Here is a 22,230-nt window from a genome sequence, read left to right as displayed (position 1 = left end):
ATTTATTCATGAGAGACAGAGAGAGAGAGAGAGAGGCAGAGACCCAGGCAGAGGGAGGAGCAGGCCCCACGCAGGGAGCCCGATGTGGGACTCGATCCCGGGACCCCAGGGTCACACCCTGAGCCAAAGGCAGGTGCTGAACCACAGAGCCACCCAGGTGCCCCCCTCTCTACTTTCTTTAAATCTCACATCCAGTACCGGTTCCTTCCACCCTCACTGCAGTCCCAGTCCCTACCCACAGCTGGGCCCCGTACTTAAGTTCTCTGGACCCTACTGTTCTCACACATATAACGGACGTAAAGGAGTTACCTCTGCCATAGGATAGTTTCGGACACTAACTGGGTTATGGTAAAGCACTTGGGTGTCAACTCCAGATGACAGTCATGCTGTCAAATGTGTGTGATTTTTCTTTTCTCGTTGAGCAACTGTCGAGAAGTTGAGTAACAGCGGTAGATGGTACAGAGGTGGGCAGGCCGCCTGTGTGTTTGATTTCGATGTCTGGCCGTGGCTTTTGCGTTGAGGTGGCTGATGGTAAGGAAGCTTTCTTCTCATCCATTCCTGAGAATTTTTTCGGCCCGAGTATACATACTTTCTAGTACATACCTTTGCTGCACCGACGGTGATGGTTGCACAGCTCTGGTCCTCTGACCTGGGGGTGTGAATGCCGGAACTACACTCCCCACTCGGGACCCGTCCTTGCGATCGCGGAATAAAACAGACTTGAAGACGGTGCCCTAGTCATTAAATCCAAAGCTCGGTGGACTTTGCAGTTCATTGTTGGAACGGCTGATTTGTTTTTCTGCTGTCCCTGTCATGAAATCGGTTTGGCGGAGGCTGAGAAGCAGGAGCGGTCGGTCCAGTAACGTGTCGTTGACTTGCCTCTCTGCAGGCCTGGCGCAAGCGCTGGTTTGTCCTCCGGCGGGGCCGCATGAGCGGCAACCCCGACGTCCTGGAGTACTACAGGAACAAGCACTCGAGCAAGCCCATCCGCGTGATTGACCTCAGCGAGTGTGCCGTGTGGAAGCACGTGGGCCCTGGCTTCGTCCGCAAGGAATTTCAGAATAACTTCGTGTTCATTGTCAAGACTACGTCTCGTACATTTTATCTGGTGGCCAAGACCGAGGTAGAAATGCTGGTGTGGGTGTACAGCATCAGTCAGGTCTGCAACCTCGGCCACCTGGAGGATGGTGCAGGTGAGAGCAGGGTCGGGGGTTCCGTGCGCCAGGGGGTGGCCCGGGGCGCTGCAGGTGCACCGGAGAGCTTGCGTGGGAAAAGCAGGGCCGATGCCAGGCCCACCTCCTCAAGGGGGCTTGGACAGGCTACTGGAAGTCAGCAATTCTCCCACAAGCCACAGGTCTAGAGGTGGCTTCTTTCACCTGGGTCTACACTGCAGGCCCGAATGCCCTACACACTGAACGTTACAGGTGACTTCAGTGGCTTCGAAGCCACTCCACAGCTTTGCCTTTATCGGCCACAGACAACCAGATGCAATAAAAGTAGGGTGTGGGTGAGCGTGTCCTATAGGGCCCTGATTTTCCCCCATCCTGTTGCTGCTGCTGGTTTCCTAGAACTATTAGTTATCAGCGTTTTTCTACGGTTCCTGGAACTCTAGTTCTTGGGCTGTCTATTGGGTTGTTCGGCACTGGATGGTAGAAAGATAGGACTTGGCCACTTCTCGTGGGCGGGGAAGATTTCTCTTATCTGCAATCAGCTTGAGGTCTGTGCAGGGCCAATTAAGCTCTGAGGTTGCTCTGGGCCACGTGTGAGCTCGCTCTCCTGCTCTCTTTGCCTCCCGTTTGCTTTCTCTCACTCTCACTCTCTCTCTTTTATCCACGTGCACGCACATGTGTTCCTGTGTGATACACCGGGCATAGCACGCCTAGCGTTACAGCTCACGTACCTTCACGGAGTTGGCCGTTGGGCCCCTGACATCGTTGCACCGGGCCCCGATCCTCAGCCTGCGACACGGGGGGTGTGATTTCCTTTAGCCCGTTGGTCTAGTAGAGGAAACCTCAGCCCTAGATTCCAGGGTCCGGGGGCTTCACCCTTAACAGCAGGCTTGTCACCTGCCCCCGAAACACACAGTGGGCGCTAGGTGGCGGCGGCGGGTCGTCCGCAGGGCCCTGGGCCGCCCCGGGGGTGCCTCCCGAGCTCCAGTCCTCTGTTCCCGAACCCGGGAAGTCTATTAAGTGCAGCTAGCCCTGCACTCCCATTACTGAGCTTCGAGAGCACTGAATTTAAAGGAAATGAAGTGATGGCTGGCTCTGCATCCTTGCCACAACACATGAGCTCGCCTGCAAGGCTGCAGTGCATCCTCCGTGGCCGGAGTCCAACGTGGCGCAAGCAAGCGGAGCGGCCCTGACCGGCTCTTCCAGGCCTGCCGCTCCCTCTTCACCCCCCTAGTCCCTCCCTTCAGCCCACCCCACGGGCGTATCCGTGTGCCGTGTTGTGCGTCTCCTCCTGCGGGAGTGTCCTGAAACGAAGACCGATATGTAACCTGTTTCCTGGTATCCGGGGAGGAACAGGAATGACTCAGGCACCAGGCAGAGAGTGGACAGGCCTGGCAGGAAGTCAGGGGAAGGTGGAAAGTGCCCCCTCTGAGCTTTATCGGTCCCCGTAGCCCCCCACCTTCGTTTTTAGGAGGATGTAAGAGCAGAGTCCTCTTCATCTGAGAACCACACCCGAAGGCCTTTCTTGTGGCTTTTCACAGAAAGCGTTTGGTCCTGTATCCAGCAAGCACAGCCCGTGAACGCGTCGCGCATAGTGTGGCCGGGAGCTCGGGTGATCCCGGGCTGGTTCTGTGGCGTATGCACTAGTAGCATCCGCACTTTACACAGAAGGAGCCTTGCAGCAGGTAGGGAGCGTGCCTGAGGTCGCAGCAGCTAGGTGGAGAGCCTGGCCTTGAACTCAGGCGGCTCTGGGCCCCTCTGACTCAGGAATCCTGAACTTGCGCCAGGGGGTTCAAAGGGGAAATACAAGCAGGGTTTCCATTGGCAGTTTGAGAACATCCTGCTCCTTGAGAAATCCCGCCTTTAGCAGCCATCACACCCTATATGTTTCTTCCCTCTTCCTTTCACATCGTTAACAGTGTTCTTTATTTATGTTTTACTTGTCTGTCTCCTCTTGTCTGTAGACTCCAGTGAGGGCACAGTGTGTCTTGCAGGGTGAGATCAGTCGGGCGTGCAGGGTAGGTGCGATAGGCGGCGTCCTGCATGGACGTGAACAGACGTAGGAATCTCCATATGCAGCCATACATGCGTGCAAAACGCGGCAGCATGCACATGCGTGTGCATAGAAATAGGTGTGTGTGTGTGTGTGTGTGTCTATTTGTTGAGTGAATAAACAGTAATGCGGGCTGCGGCCCACGGCCATGGGGAAGCTGTGCGGAGACGCCGTCAGTGCGGGTCTGTAGGCCAAGAATGCTTGGCTTTTTTCACTCTTAATTGATTCAACACTTCGCCCCTGGAACATTGGCCTCGCTCCCCAGACATTGTTTATGGGCTGGGGAAACGGCCTCCTCCGCCGCACAAACACCAGCTGTGATTCGCATCTTCTCTGGCCTCGGGGACGCGCGATGGCCGTTCCGCGCCGCCAACCCGGGAAATGGTTTCTCCAGCAGCCCCCGCGGAGCGCTGGCCTGGGCCGCCCGCCTCCCTGCAGCCGCCGGCCGGGCCCCCCCCCGCGCCGCCCCCCGCGCCCCCCCCCGCCGCCCGCGCGCTGGGCGCCTCCTTGCCGAGGGGCGAGCTCCGCGGAGCGGCCGACGACAGCCGGAGCGAGGCCGACTTTCTGTCCCTTCCCGATTACCTGGTCCTGTCCCACTGCGAGAGCGGACGGCCGCGCCACGCCAGGTACGCTAGCGCGCGTGGGTGGGCAGCGGGCGCGCCGCGCGGCCCTCCCTGCCACCGGGCCCCACGCCGTGACGCGGCCGCCGCCCCCCAGCCGGTCCCGTGCTCTTCCCCGCAGCCTGCCCTCCAGGTGCGACAGCTGGCCCCACGCGGAGCGCCCCCCGGAGCCCACGTCGTGCGACGACGTGTTCGTGGCCTGCGCGCCCCCCCCGCGCTCCTCCCCGCGCCCCGACGGCTCGGCCCGCGCGCCCAGGGAGCCGGACCCCGCGCCCCGCACGCCGCCCCCGCGCCCCCCGAAGCCGAGCCACCTGTCCGAGCGGCGCCAGGACGCGCAGCCCGAGGGCGCGGCGGCGTCCAGAAGAGTCTCCCTGTCCGGCCTGGACAACGTGAGGACCCGGAGAGGTAAGGCGGGTCCCCGCCGCCGCCACCTCCGCAGTCCCGGGACCCCGCCGGGGACACACGCTGGCATCGCCACCTCCGTTCAGCCCGGTGCCAGGCTCGGCTGTCGCGTGGCCCGCAGCTCTCTCAGTTGCCGGCCATCCCCCCGCCCCGCACGTCCTCGCCACTGTTAGTGACCCTGCCCAGTGGTGTCCCCATCAAGTCACTCGGCCCTATAAGCATTCTACTCTAGTCAAGGGGAACATCTTTCTCGTTCATGGAAGAAGCTACAAAGAAACTGGGAGAAATGAATAGATGATGAGGTTGTTCGTATTGGAAAAAATCTAGGGTGGATATTGTTGCATAAGCAGCTAGAGAAACAGATGTAAAAAGAGAAAGAAAGAAAATGGACTTCCAGGTTCTAGTTCAGCATATAAGAGATGGAAGTTGTCACTCTGTCCCAACAATCAGCCAAAAGCCGAACAAACAAAATCAAAAACCCTTGCTAGAAGTGTCAGAGAACCGGGGTTACGGGGCAAACGCTGCACCCAAATGGAAGAGACAGATAAAGAGAATCACAACTGGAGCGCCTGGGTGGCTCAGTTGGTGAAGTCTCGCCTTCGGCTTGGGTCACGATCCCAGTGTCCCGGGATCAAGACTGCCCATTGGGCTCCCTGCTTGGTGGGGAGCCTGCCTCTTCCTCCACCCTGCCACAACTCATGCTCTCTTTTACTATCTCTCTCTCTCTTCTCCCAAGAAGTACAATCTTTTAGAGAGAGAGAGAGCATCACAACTGACCCACAAGCAGACACCTCTATGAGAACCAGTGACAGGGTGGGAAACCTGAATGTAGTTGACCGATTGCTGGAGGCTCAGTGGGGACAGGTCTGAGGGCGACCCAGGCATAGGGCGGCCCTCATTATTGTGAGCTTCACCTTAAGGAACTCTACCAAGTCCTTACAGTGCATACTGAAGAAACAGCCTCTCGTGCTTCTAGCAGGGGAATGGAAAAGGTACCCATCGTGACATATACCAGACCATTCTCATCCTAAAGTCTGCTCGCCAGAGAAACTATCTGGCCACAGCCTGACCTGCTGGGGTTTTATCAGAGCCTAACTGCCTGGGAAGGGAAATACACAACTCCAGCCCTCTGCAGCCAATCCTGACCCACCTAAAAGCGGGAGGACTGAGATGCAGGCATGAAGTCTGCAGCCCCAGGTCACAGGCTCACCAGAGACGGGCCTCATCATATTATTACAGAATGCTTCCCTGACCCCGCTCGCATCACTAAAGGCCTATTTACAACAGTTCCGTTTACCCAGTAAAGCACGTCCAACTACCAAGAAAAACTTAGAAGGTGTGCTAAAGGGCATAAAACAGTTTGAAGAGGCACAGCAAGTATCAGAATCAGATTCAGATAGAAGAGAAATGGTGGGATTGTCAGACTAACAAAATGACCATGATTAATATGCTCAAGGCTCTAGCGGAAAAGTGTACAATGTGCAGGAACAAATGGGTAAAGTGAGCAAAGAGATGGAAAATCTAAGCAAGAGTAAAAGAAAATGCTATAGAGATAGAAACCACTGTAATAGAAATGAAGAACGTATTTGATGGGCTCAGTAGTAGGCTGGACATTGCTGAGAGGAAAGAATCTCCTTAGTTTATTTATTTTTAAAAGATTTTATTTATTTACTCATGAGAGACACACACAGAGAGAGGCAGAGACACAGGCAGAGGGAGGAGCAGGCTCCACGCAGGGAGCCCGACTTGGGACTCGATCCCGGGACCCCAGGATCACGCCCTGGACCGACGGCAGCGCTAAACCGCTGAGCCACCCTGGCTGCCCGAATCCCTTGAGTTGAAATATATGCAGTGAAAACCTTCAAAACTGAACAAGGAAAGAGACAAGAACGTATAAAACATAGAACCCGATATCCACGGACTGTGGGACAGTCACAAAAAGTGTAACATATTTCTAATGGGAGTGCCAGAGGAGTCAAGAGAGAAGGAACCAAAAGAAATATCTGAAGCAATAATAACTGATAATTTTCCAAAATTCATGTGAGATGCCAAACCACAGATTCAGGAAGCTCAGAAAATATCAAGTAGGATAATCCCCCAAAACATTGTATCTAGGCATAACATATTTAAACTGCAGAGAAAGATAAAGAAAACGTCAATAAAGAAGCCAGAGAACAATACAACTTCTCTATAGAGGAGTTAAAAAATAAGAATTACATCCAACTTCTCCTCAAAACCAGAGAAATAAAGAGAAAGTAGACTGAAATATTTAAAGTATTCAGGGGCAAAACCCCCCACCAATCTAGAATTCTTATCCTACAAAAGTGTCCTTCAAAACTGAAAGGAAATACTTTCTCGGACAAAGAAAAGTTGAGTGAACCAGTAAACGTACCCTTGCAAGAGATGTTAAAAGTTCTTCAGAGAGAAGGAAAATGGTCAGAAACTCAGATCAACATACAGAAAGGAAGAGCATTGAGAGAAGGATAAGTGAAGGGACAATAAAAACTTTTCTTTTTTTTAAAAGATATTTCAAAGCTCTTTTTTTGAAGATTTTATTTATTCACGAGAGACACACAGAGAGAGGCAGAGACACAGGCAGAGGGAAAGCAGGCTCCCCTCGGGGGGCCCGATGCGGGACTCGATCCTAGGACCCCGGGATCACCACCCTAGCCAAAGGCAGACGCTCAGCCGCTGAACCACCCAGGTGTCCCCGAAAAACTTTTCCTTATTTTTAATTACCCTAACAGATGTGTGTTCAGAATCTTACCGGCAATAGTACATTTGACGATTCTAGCTTATGTATATGTGACATGCATAACACCACGGAGGCAAGAGATGGGAGGCAGGAATTAGAATTACTTTCTTCTAAAGTACTTACACTACCAGCGAAGGGATACTGTGTTATTTGAAAGCGGACTTGCAGGGAGGCCTGGGTGTCTCAGTGCTTGAGCATCGACCTGCCTTTGGCTCAGATCATGACCCCGGAGTCCTGGAAGCGAGTCCCGCGTGAGGCTCCCTGCAGGGAGCCTGCTTCTCCTTCTGCCTGTGTGCTGCCTCTGGGTCTCTGATGAATAAAAAAATCTTAAAAAAAAAGAAAGAAAGAAAGCAAGCAAGCAGACTTGGAACAGTTGCAAGTGTATATGGAAAACTCTAGGGAAACAAAACTAAAGATTAATAACAACATTATTACTATGCTAAGAAAGGAAAGTAGAATCATGTAAAAAGATAAAACCACAAAAGAGAGAAAAGGACTGGAAGACAAAATTATGAACAGAGAGTAAAGGTAACCAGTAGAAAGCAGTAACAAACGTGGTTAAGTATTATTGCAACTACACGAATAATCCCTTCAAACATCAATAGTCTAACTACACCAGTGAAAAGACAGAGATCGTCAGAATGGCTAAAAACCTGAAATCCAACTGTGTTGTCGACAAGAAACTAATTCTAAATATAAAGACGTGTAGACAAACGCTAACGGGGTGGAGAAAGTTATAGCAGGCTAACGCTCATCGAAAGGTAGCTGGAGTGGCTACATTAATTTCGTATCAGGGAAATTATAAGGAATAAAGAGAAGTATCACATAATGATAAAGGGGTCATTTCACAAAAAAAGCCGTCATGACGTTTAATGTGTACGTACCTACCCACAGAGTGTCAAAATACATGCGGCCAGAGCTGATAGAATTGCAAGGAGAAACAGATGGCTTCGCTATTACAGGTGGTGCTATTGCTGGGTGTGTGTGTCCCCCTAAACCTTGTATGGTGAAATATAATCCCCAACGTGATAATATTTGGAAGTGGGGCTTTGGGGAGGTGATTAAATCACGAGGGGAGAGCCCTCAAGAATGGCATTAGTGCCCTTACAAAGGAGGCCCCAGAGAGCTCCTTTGTCCTCTTTCACCATGGGAGACACAGCAAAAGAAGCCAGCCAGCTATGAACCAGGAGGTGGGAGTTCACCAGACCCCACATTTTCAGCGGCTGGACTGTAAACTTGGCCAGCGTCTAGAACTGTGGGAAATAAATGCTTGTTGTTTGTAAGCTCCCTGTCTCCGGTGTGTTTGTTATATACCAGCTGAAATGGACTAGGGTACTTGGGGACTTCAATCACCCACCTATCAGAATGGGCAGGATCCAGGAGGCAGAAAAACTAGTGAGGACATAGTTAATTCCAACAGCAACGTCATCACTCTAGATGACATGCAGAAGCTACTTTGTACAGCAAACAGCAGAGCACACAGTCTTTTCACAAGCTCGCATGGACATTCATCATCAGGATTAGTCACCTTAGGGCCGCCCGGGCGGGTCAGCGGTTGAGCATCTGCCTGTGGCTCAGGGCGTGATCCCAGGGTGGTGGATCGAGTCCCTCATCGGGCTGCTTGCATGAAGCCCTGCTTCTCCCGTCCGCCTCTGCTTCCTCTCTCTCTGTGTGTCTCTCATTGATATATGATAAAGAAAAAAAAAAAAAAAAAAAGACCCACGGTAATAGATATAAAAAAAAAAGGAAAACAACAAATAGACAACATTATGAATGATAATCCTTTTTAGCAATAATCGCACCTTGAATAAACCTCATTGGCTACGATCTGCCACTGCAACAAACTTATCGATAAGAATACCTAACACAGACTTAAATAATGGAGGAGGGGCGCCTGGATGGCTTAGTCATTTGGGTGTCCAACTCTTGGTTTCGGCCAGGGGTCCTGATCTCGGGGTCATGGGATCGACCCCTGCACTGGGCCCCGTAACTTCTGAGAGTCTCTCGAGATGCTCTCATGCCCCTCCCTCTTCCGCACTTCTCGCTGTTCACAATGCGCTCTCTCTACATAAAAATAAATACTTTAGGGGGATCCCTGGGTGGCTCAGCGGTTTGGCGCCTGCCTTTGGCCCAGGGCGCGATCCTGGAGACCCGGGATCGAAATCCCACATCGGGCTCCCGGTGCATGGAGCCTGCTTCTCTCCTCTGCCTGTGTCTCTGCCCTCTCTCTCTCTCACTGTGGTGCCTATCATAAAATAAATACAAAAAAAAATTAAAAAAAAGTTAAAAAAAAAAAGGATATACATTTAAAAAAAAAAATAATAATAATAACTTTATATTATAAATTATATATAATGGAGGAAAATGTGAAAATCCACAAAAATGCTGCTCCGTAGGGTGTTAATGGACAACTGTCATAAAATTAAAAGGCGATGGACAGTTTTCCCAAAAAGAGTGAAACAGAGGTTTCACGTCGAGGAGGGAGAAAACCAAATTGACCTCCCTCGAAAAAGAAAGAATGAAAATAGAATCAAAGATCCTCCGCTTTGGCCAGAGTCGGTAGGTTGCAGCTCATTCCATCCACCCTTTAAGCAAACCAATTGTTCTCTGCTATTTAACGTTGCAGAGTAAAAAAAAAAGCTTTCTCACGCTACCTAGAAGGTCAGCACTACAACCGCCAATACCAAAGCCTGAGTGCAAGGTGGTACACAAAGAGAAAAATTTTAATTTTACTTTGTTAGGATTCTTATTTTCTTTATTCATGAGAGACAGAGAGAGAGAGAGAGAGAGAGAGGAGAGAGAGAGAGAGAGGCAGAGACACAGGCAGAGGGAGAAGCAGGCTCCCTGCAGGGGAGCCCGATGCGGGATTCGATTCCGGGTCTCCAGGATCACTCCCTGGGCTGAAGGCGGCGCCAAACCGCTGAGCCACTCAGGGATCCCCGAGAAAAAAATTTTAAAAGTGATCAGGACACCCCTTTTTAAAAATAATCTGGGCAACTTTGTACATGTTGAAGCACTAGAGGCATCCTAGTAAGATCAGGAATAAGACAGGGGTCCCCGCTACCACAAGGGTCATTTAAACAGTGTGGTCAAAATGCTAGCCAAGAGGAAAGCAGCACAGAGAGGTAGCAGTTATCAGTATAGGAAAGGAGGGTCAAAAAGTATCATTATTTGTAAATGTGACTGTCTTTCTAGAAAATTCTGACGAATCAACTGAATCCTGGTACTAAGAGGAACATACCCAAAATTCAATCAAAATAAGTGATACAAGGGTGCCTGGGGGGCTCAGTCGGTGAAGCTTCTGCCTTCGGCTTGACTTGTGGTCCTGGAGTCTGGGGATCAGGCCCATGTTGGACTACCTGCTCAGCAGGTGTGTATGTGTGTGTGTGACTGCCTCTCCCTCTGCCTCTCCTGCCGCTCGTGCTGTCTCTCAAATAAATAAATAAAATCTTTAAAAAAAAGAAATACTATGGGGCACCTCGGTGGTCAGGGGAGGAGCGTCTGCCTTCGGCTGAGGTCGTGATCCCAGGGTCCTGAGATCAAGTCCCACATCGGGCTCCCCACACACGGAGCCTGCCTTCTCCCTCTGCCTGTGTCTCTGCCTCTCTCTGTGTCTCTCATAGGTAATACATAAAATCTTTTTTTACAAAAGTAAAATGATTTAAACAGAGAGGCTTTGAGGGACAAATCGACATACAGATTACAATTCAGGAAACAATAGAAGGTTCACAAACATACCTCGTCCAGAAGACCAAATCAGCAGGCAGGTGTCATCTAACACGTGATGCTGGGGAAAAAAGCAAAAATCCTGTCAGCTTTTCACAGCAAAATTATTCTTAGGCGGATAAGAAGAGGTAAATATAAGACAGGAAACTTTTAAAGATATTCTATTGACAATACACACTCAAGACGAAGGGAAACCTCTGCATCAAACAGGCAACGGAAGGGATCACACGTCAAACCTGGTGCGTACCGACCTATGAATAAAGAGGCAATTGAAGAACATCTGCCATCTGTATAACAAAACACTAATATCCTATTAATTGTAAAAGCTCATTATAAAGGGTTCAAATATCCAAGCCATGAGGATACAAAAACAAAGCGAACCAAAAGGATGACAAGACAATTCTCAGAGAGGGAGGAACAGAATGACTTGTTAGTCAACTATGAAAAAACTCAGGGCGGTTAATAAAGAAACGTGCATCGAAAGAAACTACCACTTTCCCCGATGCAGACAGCAGGGCGGTACGGGGAGGTCCGACCCCGGGGGAGGAGGTCGACCCATACACCTTCCCACCCACACTGGCCAAGATCCTAGAGCCTTCGTGCTGAGGGACCCGTCGCAAAGCCTCTGGGATAAACTCGCGCACGTGTGCTTTGTGTTCTACAAATACACACATGGTCGTAGTGACAGACGATGTCACCGTCACAGAGGAACGTACACTGGGCCGCCCCGCAGCACCGGGTCTGCGGTCGCCGCACCCCCACAGCGGCACTGCCCCACGGGGTATCCCGAACCCCAAGTGGCTGTTGAGCACACTCAACGGGGGGAGGGTGTAGGTGTCAAGTGCACGCGGAATTAGGAAAACACCGTGACTGGAATGCAAAATACCTCGTTAATACTCTTACTGACTATACAACGGCCCAACGATCATATGTGGGATAGGACTGGGTTCAGTAAAACGGATGGAAATTATTTTGTCCCTTTTTTTTTTTTTTTTTTTTTTTTCTTGGCTCCCTTAGTAAGTTCCCAAGAGTTTCTCCTGCAACGTTTTCGTGGTGAGTTCATTCCGGAGTGTGTCATGGGCTTTACCGTCCCGGGACACGGGGCCCTGCTGACCCTTACTAGTTACCGCTTTATTTAGGGAGGCTCTTAGCTTTGTACTTCCACGGGGCCACTTTGCTGAGTGCTCTTATTGTAATGTTCTCCAGTAGGATCACCGGGTGTCGTCAGGCAGGCAGTCATAGCATCCTGAAATGATGATTACTGTACCTCCTTCTGTTAGATATTCTACTTACGTCTTTTTTCCGTGCCTGGTTTAATTTTCTACTTGACACGATAATCGCGTGGAATCATAGTGGTCATACGCAGTATGTGTGTTTTGCTCCAGACTTCAATGGAGATGCTCCTCCTGCTCTTTGGATTCTGAACTGTTGGTAGAAATACGTAATGTAAAGTAAGAATTCCCCTCGTCTGACTATATCAATGTTTTTTTCCTTTTTATAAAGCAAAAAGGACATTCGATCTTGTTGGAGGCTTCTGTAACGTCTGTGGAGAAATGATCACGTGGTTCTTCACTTTAGATCGATTAAAATGGTGTATGATTTCCACAGATTTTCTAACACGGAACCATCCTTACACTCCCCAGTCAATCCCTCTTGGTCACGTTTTATTTTTTTATCGAGGCGTAGCTGACGTACAGTACTATGTTAGTTTCCGATGCACGGCACAGGGATTCAACAGTTTTATACGTAGGAGGCGACCACCAGGATGGGTCTAGCTACCACTGTCACCACGCAAAGTTGTTAAGATACAACTGACTGGGATCCCCTGGGTGGCTCAGCGGTTCGGCGCCTGCCTTTGGCTCAGGGCCCGATCATGGAGCCCCGGGTCGAGTCCCACGTCGGGCTCCCGGTGCATGGAGCCGGCTGCTCCCTCTGCCTGTGTCTCTGCCTCTCTCTCTCTCTCTATGTCTATCATGAATAAATAAATAAAATATTTAAAAAGTATATAATTGAGTACATTCCCTATGGTGTACATTGCATCCCTGGGTCTTATTTATTTTAAAACTGGAAGTTTTGTACCTCTTAATCTCCTTCCCCTATTTTACTTATCCTCCCACTCGCTGGTGGTCTGTGAAGCACCAGATCGTTCTCTGTATCCTAAGTGTTTGTGCTTTATTTCGTTTTTTTACATTCCACATACAAGTGAAATCGTACGATATCTGTGTTTCTCTGTGCGAGTTATTTCACGTAGCAGAAGGCCCTCTAGGTCCATCCATGTTGCTGCAAATGGAAAAAGATCTCATCCTACTTTTTAAGGTTTTATGTTTGTACTCATGAGAGACACAGAGACAGAGGCAGAGACGCAGGCAGGGGGAGAAGCAGGCTCCGTGCAGGGAGCCGGACGCGGGACTCGATCCCGGGACCCGGGATCACGACCTGAGCCACCCAGGCGGCCCTCATTCTTTTGTGATGGCTGAGTAACATTCGTGGTGTGTGTGTGTGTGTGTGTGTGTGTGTGTGTGTGAGAGAGAGAGAGAGAGAGAGAGAGAGAGAGAGAGGGAGAGAGAGGGAGCTCTTTACCCACTCATGTCTTGGTGGACACTGAGGCTCTTTCCATGCCTTGGCTGTTATTGTGAACAGTGCTCCGGTGAACACAGGAGGGCACAGATCTATCTGAATTAGTGGCTTCTTTTAAGAGTTTGTTTTTTTCAGTCATCTTGACACCCAGTGTGGGGGCTTGAACCCACAGGCTCGAGATCCAGAGTTGCACATTCCGCCAGCGCAGCCAGCCAGGTGCCCCTGATTTAGTGCCCTTACTGTCTTCCCTAAGTACACAGAGGTGGAATGGCTGGATCCTACGGTGGTTCTACTTGTAATTTCTTGAGGACTCTCCATGCTGTTTTCCACAGCCGCTGTGCCATTTGGCAATCCCCCCCCGCCCCCATATCTCAAGGATTTAAATGAGCTACTACATCCTGTTTGGCATAATTCCATTTAGCAGTTGCGCACCGATAGTCGTAAGAATCATTCATAGCTTCATCGTCTGTGCTCTCTCCAGGGGCATCGATCCTCCATAAGCAGCATATGGAAGTTGTAACTCTTTTAATGCCGTGGACTACTTTAACATAGCACCGGAGTGGTCTGCGTCTTAAAGATTTGCTTGAATTGCCCTCTAAAGTCAGCTGACCTAGTACTTTTTTAGAAAGAAGACGTTATTTGTTCACTTGAGAGAGAGAACGCGAGCAGGAGGAGGAGCAGAGGGACAGGGAGACGCCGAGCTCCTGCTGAGCAGGGCGCCCGACTCAGGCCCCCGGGATCGTGACCTGGGCGGAAGGCAGACGCTGAACCCACTGAGCCGCCCAGGGGCCCCGACCCAGTACTTTTTACAGCAGCTGCTTTTGAACCACATTTCCTATTTCTTTTGTAACAACCGATGAGGGGGCGCCCGGTGGCCCGCTCGGTGAAGCCTCTGCCTTCAGCTCAGGGCCCGATCCCGGGTCCTGGGGTCGAGCCCCACGTCGGGCCCCGAGCTCGCTGGGGAGTCTGTTTCTCGCCCTTCCTCTGCCTTTCTCCCTGCTCATGCTCTCTCTCTCGCTTTCTCTCTCGAATAAATAAATAAAAGAAATCATAAAATAATAGCATCAAACCAGTCTTTACTGTTTTACAGTTTCCCTTTCCTCGTGGCAGTGTCGGTCATTTATGCCTCCGCGGGAGGACAGACCTTTGACCGTTCCCCAATCGGATTGACATGCAGTCGAGTAACTACTGTCTGATTCCACACCAGTTCCTCTAACTCTGTGCTCGTCTACTGACTTTCTTGTCTTGTTGCGTGTATTGGGGCTTTCTTTCTCCCCTTTTGGATGAGTATCTTAGCTGACGGATCACCTTTTTTTTTTTTTTTTTTTTTTTAAGAACCACTTCTCAAATTTATCAGTTGTGTTATTTTCCTGATTAACTGACTCCTGCATTTATATTGCATGTTTCCTTCCCTAGTTATTCTTCAGCTTATTTCTGGCCTGTGTCCTCATGATTTGCAGTGGATACTTTATTCATTTTCATATTTTCTGGCTCATTCACACAAGTAGGTAAGGCTATACATGTTCTTCCTGTTTTTTTTTTTTTTTTAAGATTTTAATTATTTCTTCATGAGAGACACAGAGAGAGGCAGAGACACAGGCAGAGGGAGGAGCAGACCCTTTGCGGGGAGCCCGATGCGGGACTCGATCCCGGGACCCCCGGGATCACGCCCTCGCCTAAGGCAGACGTCCAACCTCTGAGCCACCCAGGTTCCCCTCTTTGTACATTTACATACAGTTATACCTCGATTGCATGATAAAGTGGCTTTAAAATGACACCTAAACTCCTCCACCCGGCTCCAAAATATGAGGCAACCAGGATATCTATAATACGACGCTCCACAGTCTTTCCACCTTCCCTCTCAATGAGCTTGATGATGTTGTTTCCACATTATCGGGCAAAATAACATTGACATTCTCCTTTATGATTATAATTCCTACACCTTTACTACTTTTCCTCTCCATACCGTTTTTTGGTGGCGTAACATTCATATAGAAAAGTGCACAAACCCTATACGTAGAGCTCTACATATCGCCACCGAACCCCGGCAGCAATCAAGAAACCAAACCATTCGAATCAATACCAGTACCCCGGGAGTCACCTGCGCCCCTTCCCCAGTAACTGCTCCCGCTCTGCTCCCAGAAGTGGCCAACCTGGCTTTTAATGACACCCGGCAAGTGTTTTTGCTTGGTTTTGAAGGTTATAAAAATGCAGTTATATAGGATGGTTTCTCTAGTGCCTGGTCTCCTCTGCTCATGGTATGTCTCTAAGGCACATGTTTCCCGCTGCACATGGCTCTGGTTTTTACGTTTTCATTCATGTATGATATTCCATCACATGACTACACCACAGCTTTTTTTCATCCATTCTAGTGCTTCTGGAGTTTTCATGTTTTTGACTATTATAAGTAACGTGTCTACGAATTTCATGTTTGAAAAATGTTATACACATGCAGATATGTACAGAGATGCAGTTCTGGTGAGACCGATGGAGGAGTTTTCAGGTTATTTTGTTCATGACTTCGCTGGAACCACAAGATCCCCCTATGACACATTTACCCAGCGCTCTAAATGACAGCACATCACACGGTTAGGGAACGAAGAACATTACTCTACCAGGTAGCAGAGGATACGGCCAAAAATGTGAAGATAGGTGGCTGCAGAGTTCATGCCCAGAATCCAACACAAGTCCCGAGTCCTCGTGGGAAGGTAGGGTTCGTTAGCCAGGACATCAGCAGTTGTGTCATAAGGGTCCACCCCGACCCAGAGACGTGACTGGAGAAAAAGGTTAAAATTAAGAGTCAGAAGCCAGAGTGGAACCAATCTGGAAAGAGTACGTAAAGAACAGTAGTGAAATTATTTGGGTCACTCAACTGAGAAGAAACAGAAAGCTGGTCTTGACCTTGCTTATTATCGAATACTAAATTCCCAAGAGAATCAGAGGTGTTTCAATCGGGGGGGAGGATTAAAAGCATACAATTAAGTAGATAATATGAAACCATGAATATGAACACACTGATGGAGAACTTTTAGGTATAATACCAAAGCCAGAAGCCATGAATGAATAAAAGTATTCAGTATTTGATCATAAACAAATGATAAAAAATATATATATAAAAAAGTATATAAACACATGATAAATCTGTGGCAAAAAATATCACGAAAAAACAAAAAAACCCACAACGGGAATGACTGAAAAAGTTATGTGTAATCAACAACTGAACGGAGCATGATATAAAAAATCCAGAATCGGGGATCCCTGGGTGGCGCAGCGGTTTGGCGCCTGCCTTTGGCCCAGGGCGCGATCCTGGAGACCCGGGATCGAGTCCCACGTCGGGCTCCCGGTGCATGGAGCCTGCTTCTCCCTCTGCCTGTGTCTCTGCCTCTCTCTCTCTCTCTCTCTCTCTCTCTCTCTGTGACTATCATAAATAAATAAAAATAAAAAAAATAAAATATGGACTTATAAAAAAAAAATCCAGAATCCCTGCCTCCCCCCAAATCAATCTCCCTCTCTTTTGCAGAAAAATGTTGGCTTCTGGGCCGCCTCGGGGGCTCAGTGGTTGAGCGTCTGCCTTTGGCTCAGGTCTTGATCCCGGGGTCCTGGCGTGAGGTCCCACATCGCGATCCTCAATCCTCGCGGGGAGCCTGCTTCTCCCTCTCTATGCCTCTGCCTTTCCCTCTGTGTCTCTCAGGAAGAGATAAAATATTTGAGAAAAGAAAAACATTAGTCACGTTCTGCACCATAAGACACAACTTGAAATTTAAAAGAATAGAAACAGGGGATCCCAGGGGCTCAGCGGTTCAGCGCCTGCCTTCGGCCCGAGGCGTGATCCTGGAGTCCCGAGATCGAGTCCCACATCAGGCTCCCTGCATGGAGCCTGCTTCTCCCTCTCTATGCCTCTGCCTTTCTCTCTGTGTCTCTCAGGAATAAATAAAATATTTGAGGAAAAAAAAAAAAACACTTTAGTCACGATCCGCACCATAAAACAAAACGTAAATTTAAATTAATAGAAACGATAGGGTATGTGCTCTCAGACCATAACAGAATTAAACTACAAGTCAGTACAAAAAGAGAACAGTAAAAGTCCCACTATACTTGGAGATTTAATGTTATTGAAAAAACACAGGGATCGAAAAAAATCTCAAAAGAAATGCCGAGGTATTTTTAACTAAATGAAAATAAAAATACGACTTTTCAAAATTTGTAGAATGCAGCAAGATTGATGCCTAGAGAGAAATATATCTCATGGAATACATGCATTAAAAAGAAAGATCTAAGATCAATCTAAGTTTCCTCCTTAGGAAAGTAGGAAAAGAAGAGCAAATTATTTTTTTTTAAGATTTAGTTATTTAATTATTCATGATAGAAAGAGAGCGAGAGAGGCAGAGACACAGGCAGAGGGAGAAGCAGGCTCCATGCAGGGAGCCCGACACGGGACTCGATCCCGGGACTCCAGGATCCCGCCCCGGGCCGAAGGCAGGCAACAAACCGCTGAGGCACCCAGGGATCCCCAAGAAGAGCAAATTAAATGCAAAGTAGGCAAAAGCCAAGAATTATAAGAATTAGAGGAGAGCTCAATGAAATTGAAAACAGAAAAGAGGAAAAACAAAAGCTGCTTCAAAGGATCAGTAAAGCCAGGCAAATAAGCCTCAGGAGAGGCAAACGAGGAAAAAAACGCTAAGTCTCTAGGTAGGCTAACAAAGATTTTTTTAAAAAGACACCAATTATTACCACTATGAGAAATGAAAGAGAAATGAAAGACTTCCACACTGTGAAGCTGCCGCTGCTACCCCACGAGGTGGGAGGGGGGCGGACAAGGTCAGCACCTTCTCTGCCCCCCCCCCCCTTGGAGCCCTTCAAGCCCCCCAGTGCCTGGTAGCACTGCTGCCAGCCCCAGTCGCTGCCATGTCACACACCCCCTCCACTGCCCCCCGGGGCAGAGTTTGCACAAAGTCCCCCCATAGTATAAGGGGAGCCACGTGAGGGGCAGGGGGGACGGGGAGGAGGTCTGTTCCCCCTGGTGGGGCTGGCGGGGTGTGTAGCTGCCCCCCACCTCTCCCTACTTCTCGCCCCTCAATAAAATGATCTTAAACCGCAAAAAATTAAAAATGAAAATGATTTTTAATATGCATACTTGATTGTTTATTAATATGGCTTGTTTTTATATATTGCTAACACATAATTATATAACATAAAAACAAACAGATTAATCACCTTAAAATATTTAACCACACAGACCTTTAAAGCAAAAGGAATAATCGTGTCACGGGGCTTTAATGTGTATAAAGGCGATAGGTGGGAGAGCTACGTTGAATGAATGACGGGAAAAGGAGTCGAATGGGACAATATACAATATACAATGGGACAATACAAAGAGTACATCTAAATCAATACGTAGAAGAAATGCAGTGAATATAAAATAGCATGGAAATATGTGTGTGAATACATGTACAATGTTTTTGGTGTACATAAATTATTCCAATGAAATACTTAGGAGGATCACGTTGGATATAAAGCGCAAGAACTACGTTGTGCCTATAAAAGAATGCATACGGCACACCATGGAACCTACAGTCATTACAAGGATATTAATCCAATCCCACCAACAATCCTATCTGACAACCTAGGCGAAATGGAGTAAATTCTTCAAAGACACAACGTGCTAAGAGCCACGCAAGACGATGTAGCAAATGCGCAAAGGCCTAGATGTATTAGAGATAATGAGTCCGTAATTAAAACCCTTCCAAAGGAGAACACGCAAGGCCAGGATAGTTTCACCGGAAAATCGTACCAAATACGGAAGGAAGAAATTATACCAATTCTCTACAATCTCTTCCAGAAGACAGAAGCGCAGGAAATACTTCCGAAGCCACTCTACGAGGCCAGCGTTACCCTAACACCAAAACCAAACAGACACAGTGTAAGAAAGCTACAGACCGCTCTCTCTCGCCAACACAGATGCAAAAGTCCTCAAGAAAATTTTATCAAATCGAGGGGGATCCCCGGGCGGCTCAGCGATTTGGCACCTGCCTTCGGCCCGGGGCGTGGTCCTGGGGTCTCGGGATCGAGTCCCTCGTCGGGCGCCTTGCATGGAGCCTGCTTCTCCCTCTAACTGGGTCTCTGCCTCTCTTTCTCTCTCTCTCTGTCTCTCATGAATAAATAAATAAAAATCTTTAAGAAAAAGAAACTATTATCAAATCAAATCCAATAACGTATCCGACGAACTACGCATCACTACGAAGTGAAATTTATCCCATGCGTGCAAGGATGGCGCAACGTGTGAAGATCAGTTAACATGCTCTATCACATCAATAGGCTAAAAAAGACAAATTATATAATCTGATCAAGATACCAGAAAAGGGTTTGGCATAATTCAACCCCTACTCTCGATCGAAACGTGCTCAGCAAACTAGGACTAGAAGGTAACTTCCTAAGCTCGATAAGGAACATCTGTAAAGCAATCGACGGTTAACATCCTACTGAATGGTGAGAAATTAAAAGCTTCCCTGTTAAGATCGGGAACTCGCAAGGAGGGGATCCCTGAGTGGCTCAGCGGTTTGGCGCCTGCCTTTGCCCAGGGTGTGACCCTGGAGTCCGGGGATCGAGTCCCACGTCGGGCTCCCTGCGTGGAGCCTGCTTCTCCCTCTGCCTGGTCTCTGCCTCTCTCTGCCTCTCTCTGTGTCTCTCATAGGTAAATACATAAAATCTTTTTTTACAAAAGTAAAATAATTTACTTTTTTCTAATTTTTTTTAAATTTCTATTTATTTATGATAGTCACACAGAGAGAGAGAGAGAAGCAGAGACACAGGCAGAGGGAGAAGCAGGCTCCATGCACCGGGGGCCCGACGTGGGATTCGATCCCGGGTCTCCAGGATCACGCCCCGGGCCAAAGGCAGGCGCTAAACCGCTGCGCCACCCAGGGATCCCAAAAGTAAAATAATTTAAACAGAGAGGCTTTGAGGGACAAATCGACATACAGATTACAATTCAGGAAACAATAGAAGGTTCACAAACATACCTCGTCCAGAAGACCAAATCAGCAGGCAGGTGTCATCTAACACGTGATGCTGGGGGAAAAAGCAAAAATCCTGTCAGCTTTTCACAGCAAAATTATTCTTAGGCGGATAAGAAGAGGTAAATATAAGACAGGAAACTTTTTAAAGATATTCTATTGACAATACACACTCAAGACGAAGGGAAACCTCTGCATCAAACAGGCAACGGAAGGGATCACACGTCAAACCTGGTGCGTACCGACCTATGAATAAAGAGGCAATTGAAGAAACATCTGCCATCTGTATAACAAAACACTAATATCCTATTAATTGTAAAAGCTCATTATAAAGGGTTCAAATATCCAAGCCATGAGGATACAAAAACAAAGCGAACCAAAAGGATGACAAGACAATTCTCAGAGAGGGAGGAACAGAATGACTTGTTAGTCAACTATGAAAAAACTCAGGGCGGTTAATAAAGAAACGTGCATCGAAAGAAACTACCACTTTCCCCGATGCAGACAGCAGGTCGGTACGGGGAGGTCCGACCCCGGGGGAGGAGGTCGACCCATACACCTTCCCACCCACACTGGCCAAGATCCTAGAGCCTTCGTGCTGAGGGACCCGTCGCAAAGCCTCTGGGATAAACTCGCGCACGTGTGCTTTGTGTTCTACAAATACACACATGGTCGTAGTGACAGACGATGTCACCGTCACAGAGGAACGTACACTGGGCCGCCCCGCAGCACCGGGTCTGCGGTCGCCGCACCCCCACAGCGGCACTGCCCCACGGGGTATCCCGAACCCCAAGTGGCTGTTGAGCACACTCAACGGGGGGAGGGTGTAGGTGTCAAGTGCACGCGGAATTAGGAAAACACCGTGACTGGAATGCAAAATACCTCGTTAATACTCTTACTGACTATACACGGCCCAACGATCATATGTGGGATAGGACTGGGTTCAGTAAAACGGATGGAAATTATTTTGTCCCTTTTTTTTTTTTTTTTTTTTTTTTTCTTGGCTCCCTTAGTAAGTTCCCAAAGAGTTTCTCCTGCACGTTTTCGTGGTGAGTTCATTCCGGAGTGTGTCATGGGCTTTACCGTCCCGGGACACGGGGCCCTGCTGACCCTTACTAGTTACCGCTTTATTTAGGGAGGCTCTTAGCTTTGTACTTCCACGGGGCCACTTTGCTGAGTGCTCTTATTTGTAATGTTCTCCAGTAGGATCACCGTGTGTCGTCAGGCAGGCAGTCATAGCATCCTGAAATGATGATTACTGTACCTCCTTCTGTTAGATATTTCTACTTACGTCTTTTTTCCGTGCCTGGTTTAATTTTCTACTTGACACGATAATCGCGTGGAATCATAGTGGTCATACGCAGTATGTGTGTTTTGCTCCAGACTTCAATGGAGATGCTCCTCCTGCTCTTTGGATTCTGAACTGTTGGTAGAAATACGTAATGTAAAGTAAGAATTCCCCTCGTCTGACTAGATCAATGTTTTTTTCCTTTTTATAAAGCAAAAAGGACATTCGATCTTGTTGGAGGCTTCTGTAACGTCTGTGGAGAAATGATCACGTGGTTCTTCACTTTAGATCGATTAAAATGGTGTATGATTTCCACAGATTTTCTAACACGGAACCATCCTTACACTCCCCAGTCAATCCCTCTTGGTCACGTTTTATTTTTTTATCGAGGCGTAGCTGACGTACAGTACTATGTTAGTTTCCGATGCACGGCACAGGGATTCAACAGTTTTATACGTAGGAGGCGACCACCAGGATGGGTCTAGCTACCACCTGTCACCACGCAAAGTTGTTAAGATACAACTGACTGGGATCCCTGGGTGGCTCAGCGGTTCGGCGCCTGCCTTTGGCTCAGGGCCCGATCATGGAGCCCCCGGGTCGAGTCCCACGTCGGGCTCCCGGTGCATG

General features: G+C 48.5%; 1 protein-coding gene and 1 long non-coding RNA gene across 4 annotated transcripts in view; one reads left to right on the top strand and one right to left on the bottom strand.

The window, feature by feature from the left end:
• Window positions 1–4,417, top strand: part of GAB3 (GRB2 associated binding protein 3) — a 43,926-nt gene extending 39,509 nt beyond the window's left edge. The window contains exons 2-4 of the mRNA XM_038588861.1: window positions 890–1,193; window positions 3,617–3,848; window positions 3,964–4,417. Coding sequence (XP_038444789.1) covers window positions 890–1,193; window positions 3,617–3,848; window positions 3,964–4,417 — 990 coding nt within the window. The remainder of the gene's footprint in view (window positions 1–889; window positions 1,194–3,616; window positions 3,849–3,963) is intronic.
• A 6,220-nt stretch (window positions 4,418–10,637) lies between these two features.
• LOC119868561 lies at window positions 10,638–22,177 on the bottom strand. 3 transcript variants are annotated; one of them, XR_005386541.1, is made up of 6 exons: window positions 21,607–22,177; window positions 20,489–20,561; window positions 20,322–20,370; window positions 15,918–16,076; window positions 12,019–12,150; window positions 10,638–10,786 (listed from the first exon to the last, which is right to left on the bottom strand). It is a non-coding gene; the product is annotated as an uncharacterized LOC119868561 (long non-coding RNA). The 3 variants fall into 3 exon arrangements; XR_005386542.1 differs by lacking the exon at window positions 20,489–20,561 and adding an exon at window positions 10,904–10,976; XR_005386540.1 differs by lacking the exon at window positions 20,489–20,561.
• Between the last annotated feature and the right edge of the window lie 53 nt (window positions 22,178–22,230).

The sequence above is a fragment of the Canis lupus genome, chromosome X, assembly GCF_011100685.1.
Source record: "Canis lupus familiaris isolate Mischka breed German Shepherd chromosome X, alternate assembly UU_Cfam_GSD_1.0, whole genome shotgun sequence".
In the NCBI taxonomy this organism is placed as follows: domain Eukaryota; kingdom Metazoa; phylum Chordata; class Mammalia; order Carnivora; family Canidae; genus Canis; species Canis lupus.
The sequence above is the reverse complement of the archived record's forward strand: the minus strand, read 5'-3'. Positions and strand labels throughout refer to the sequence as shown.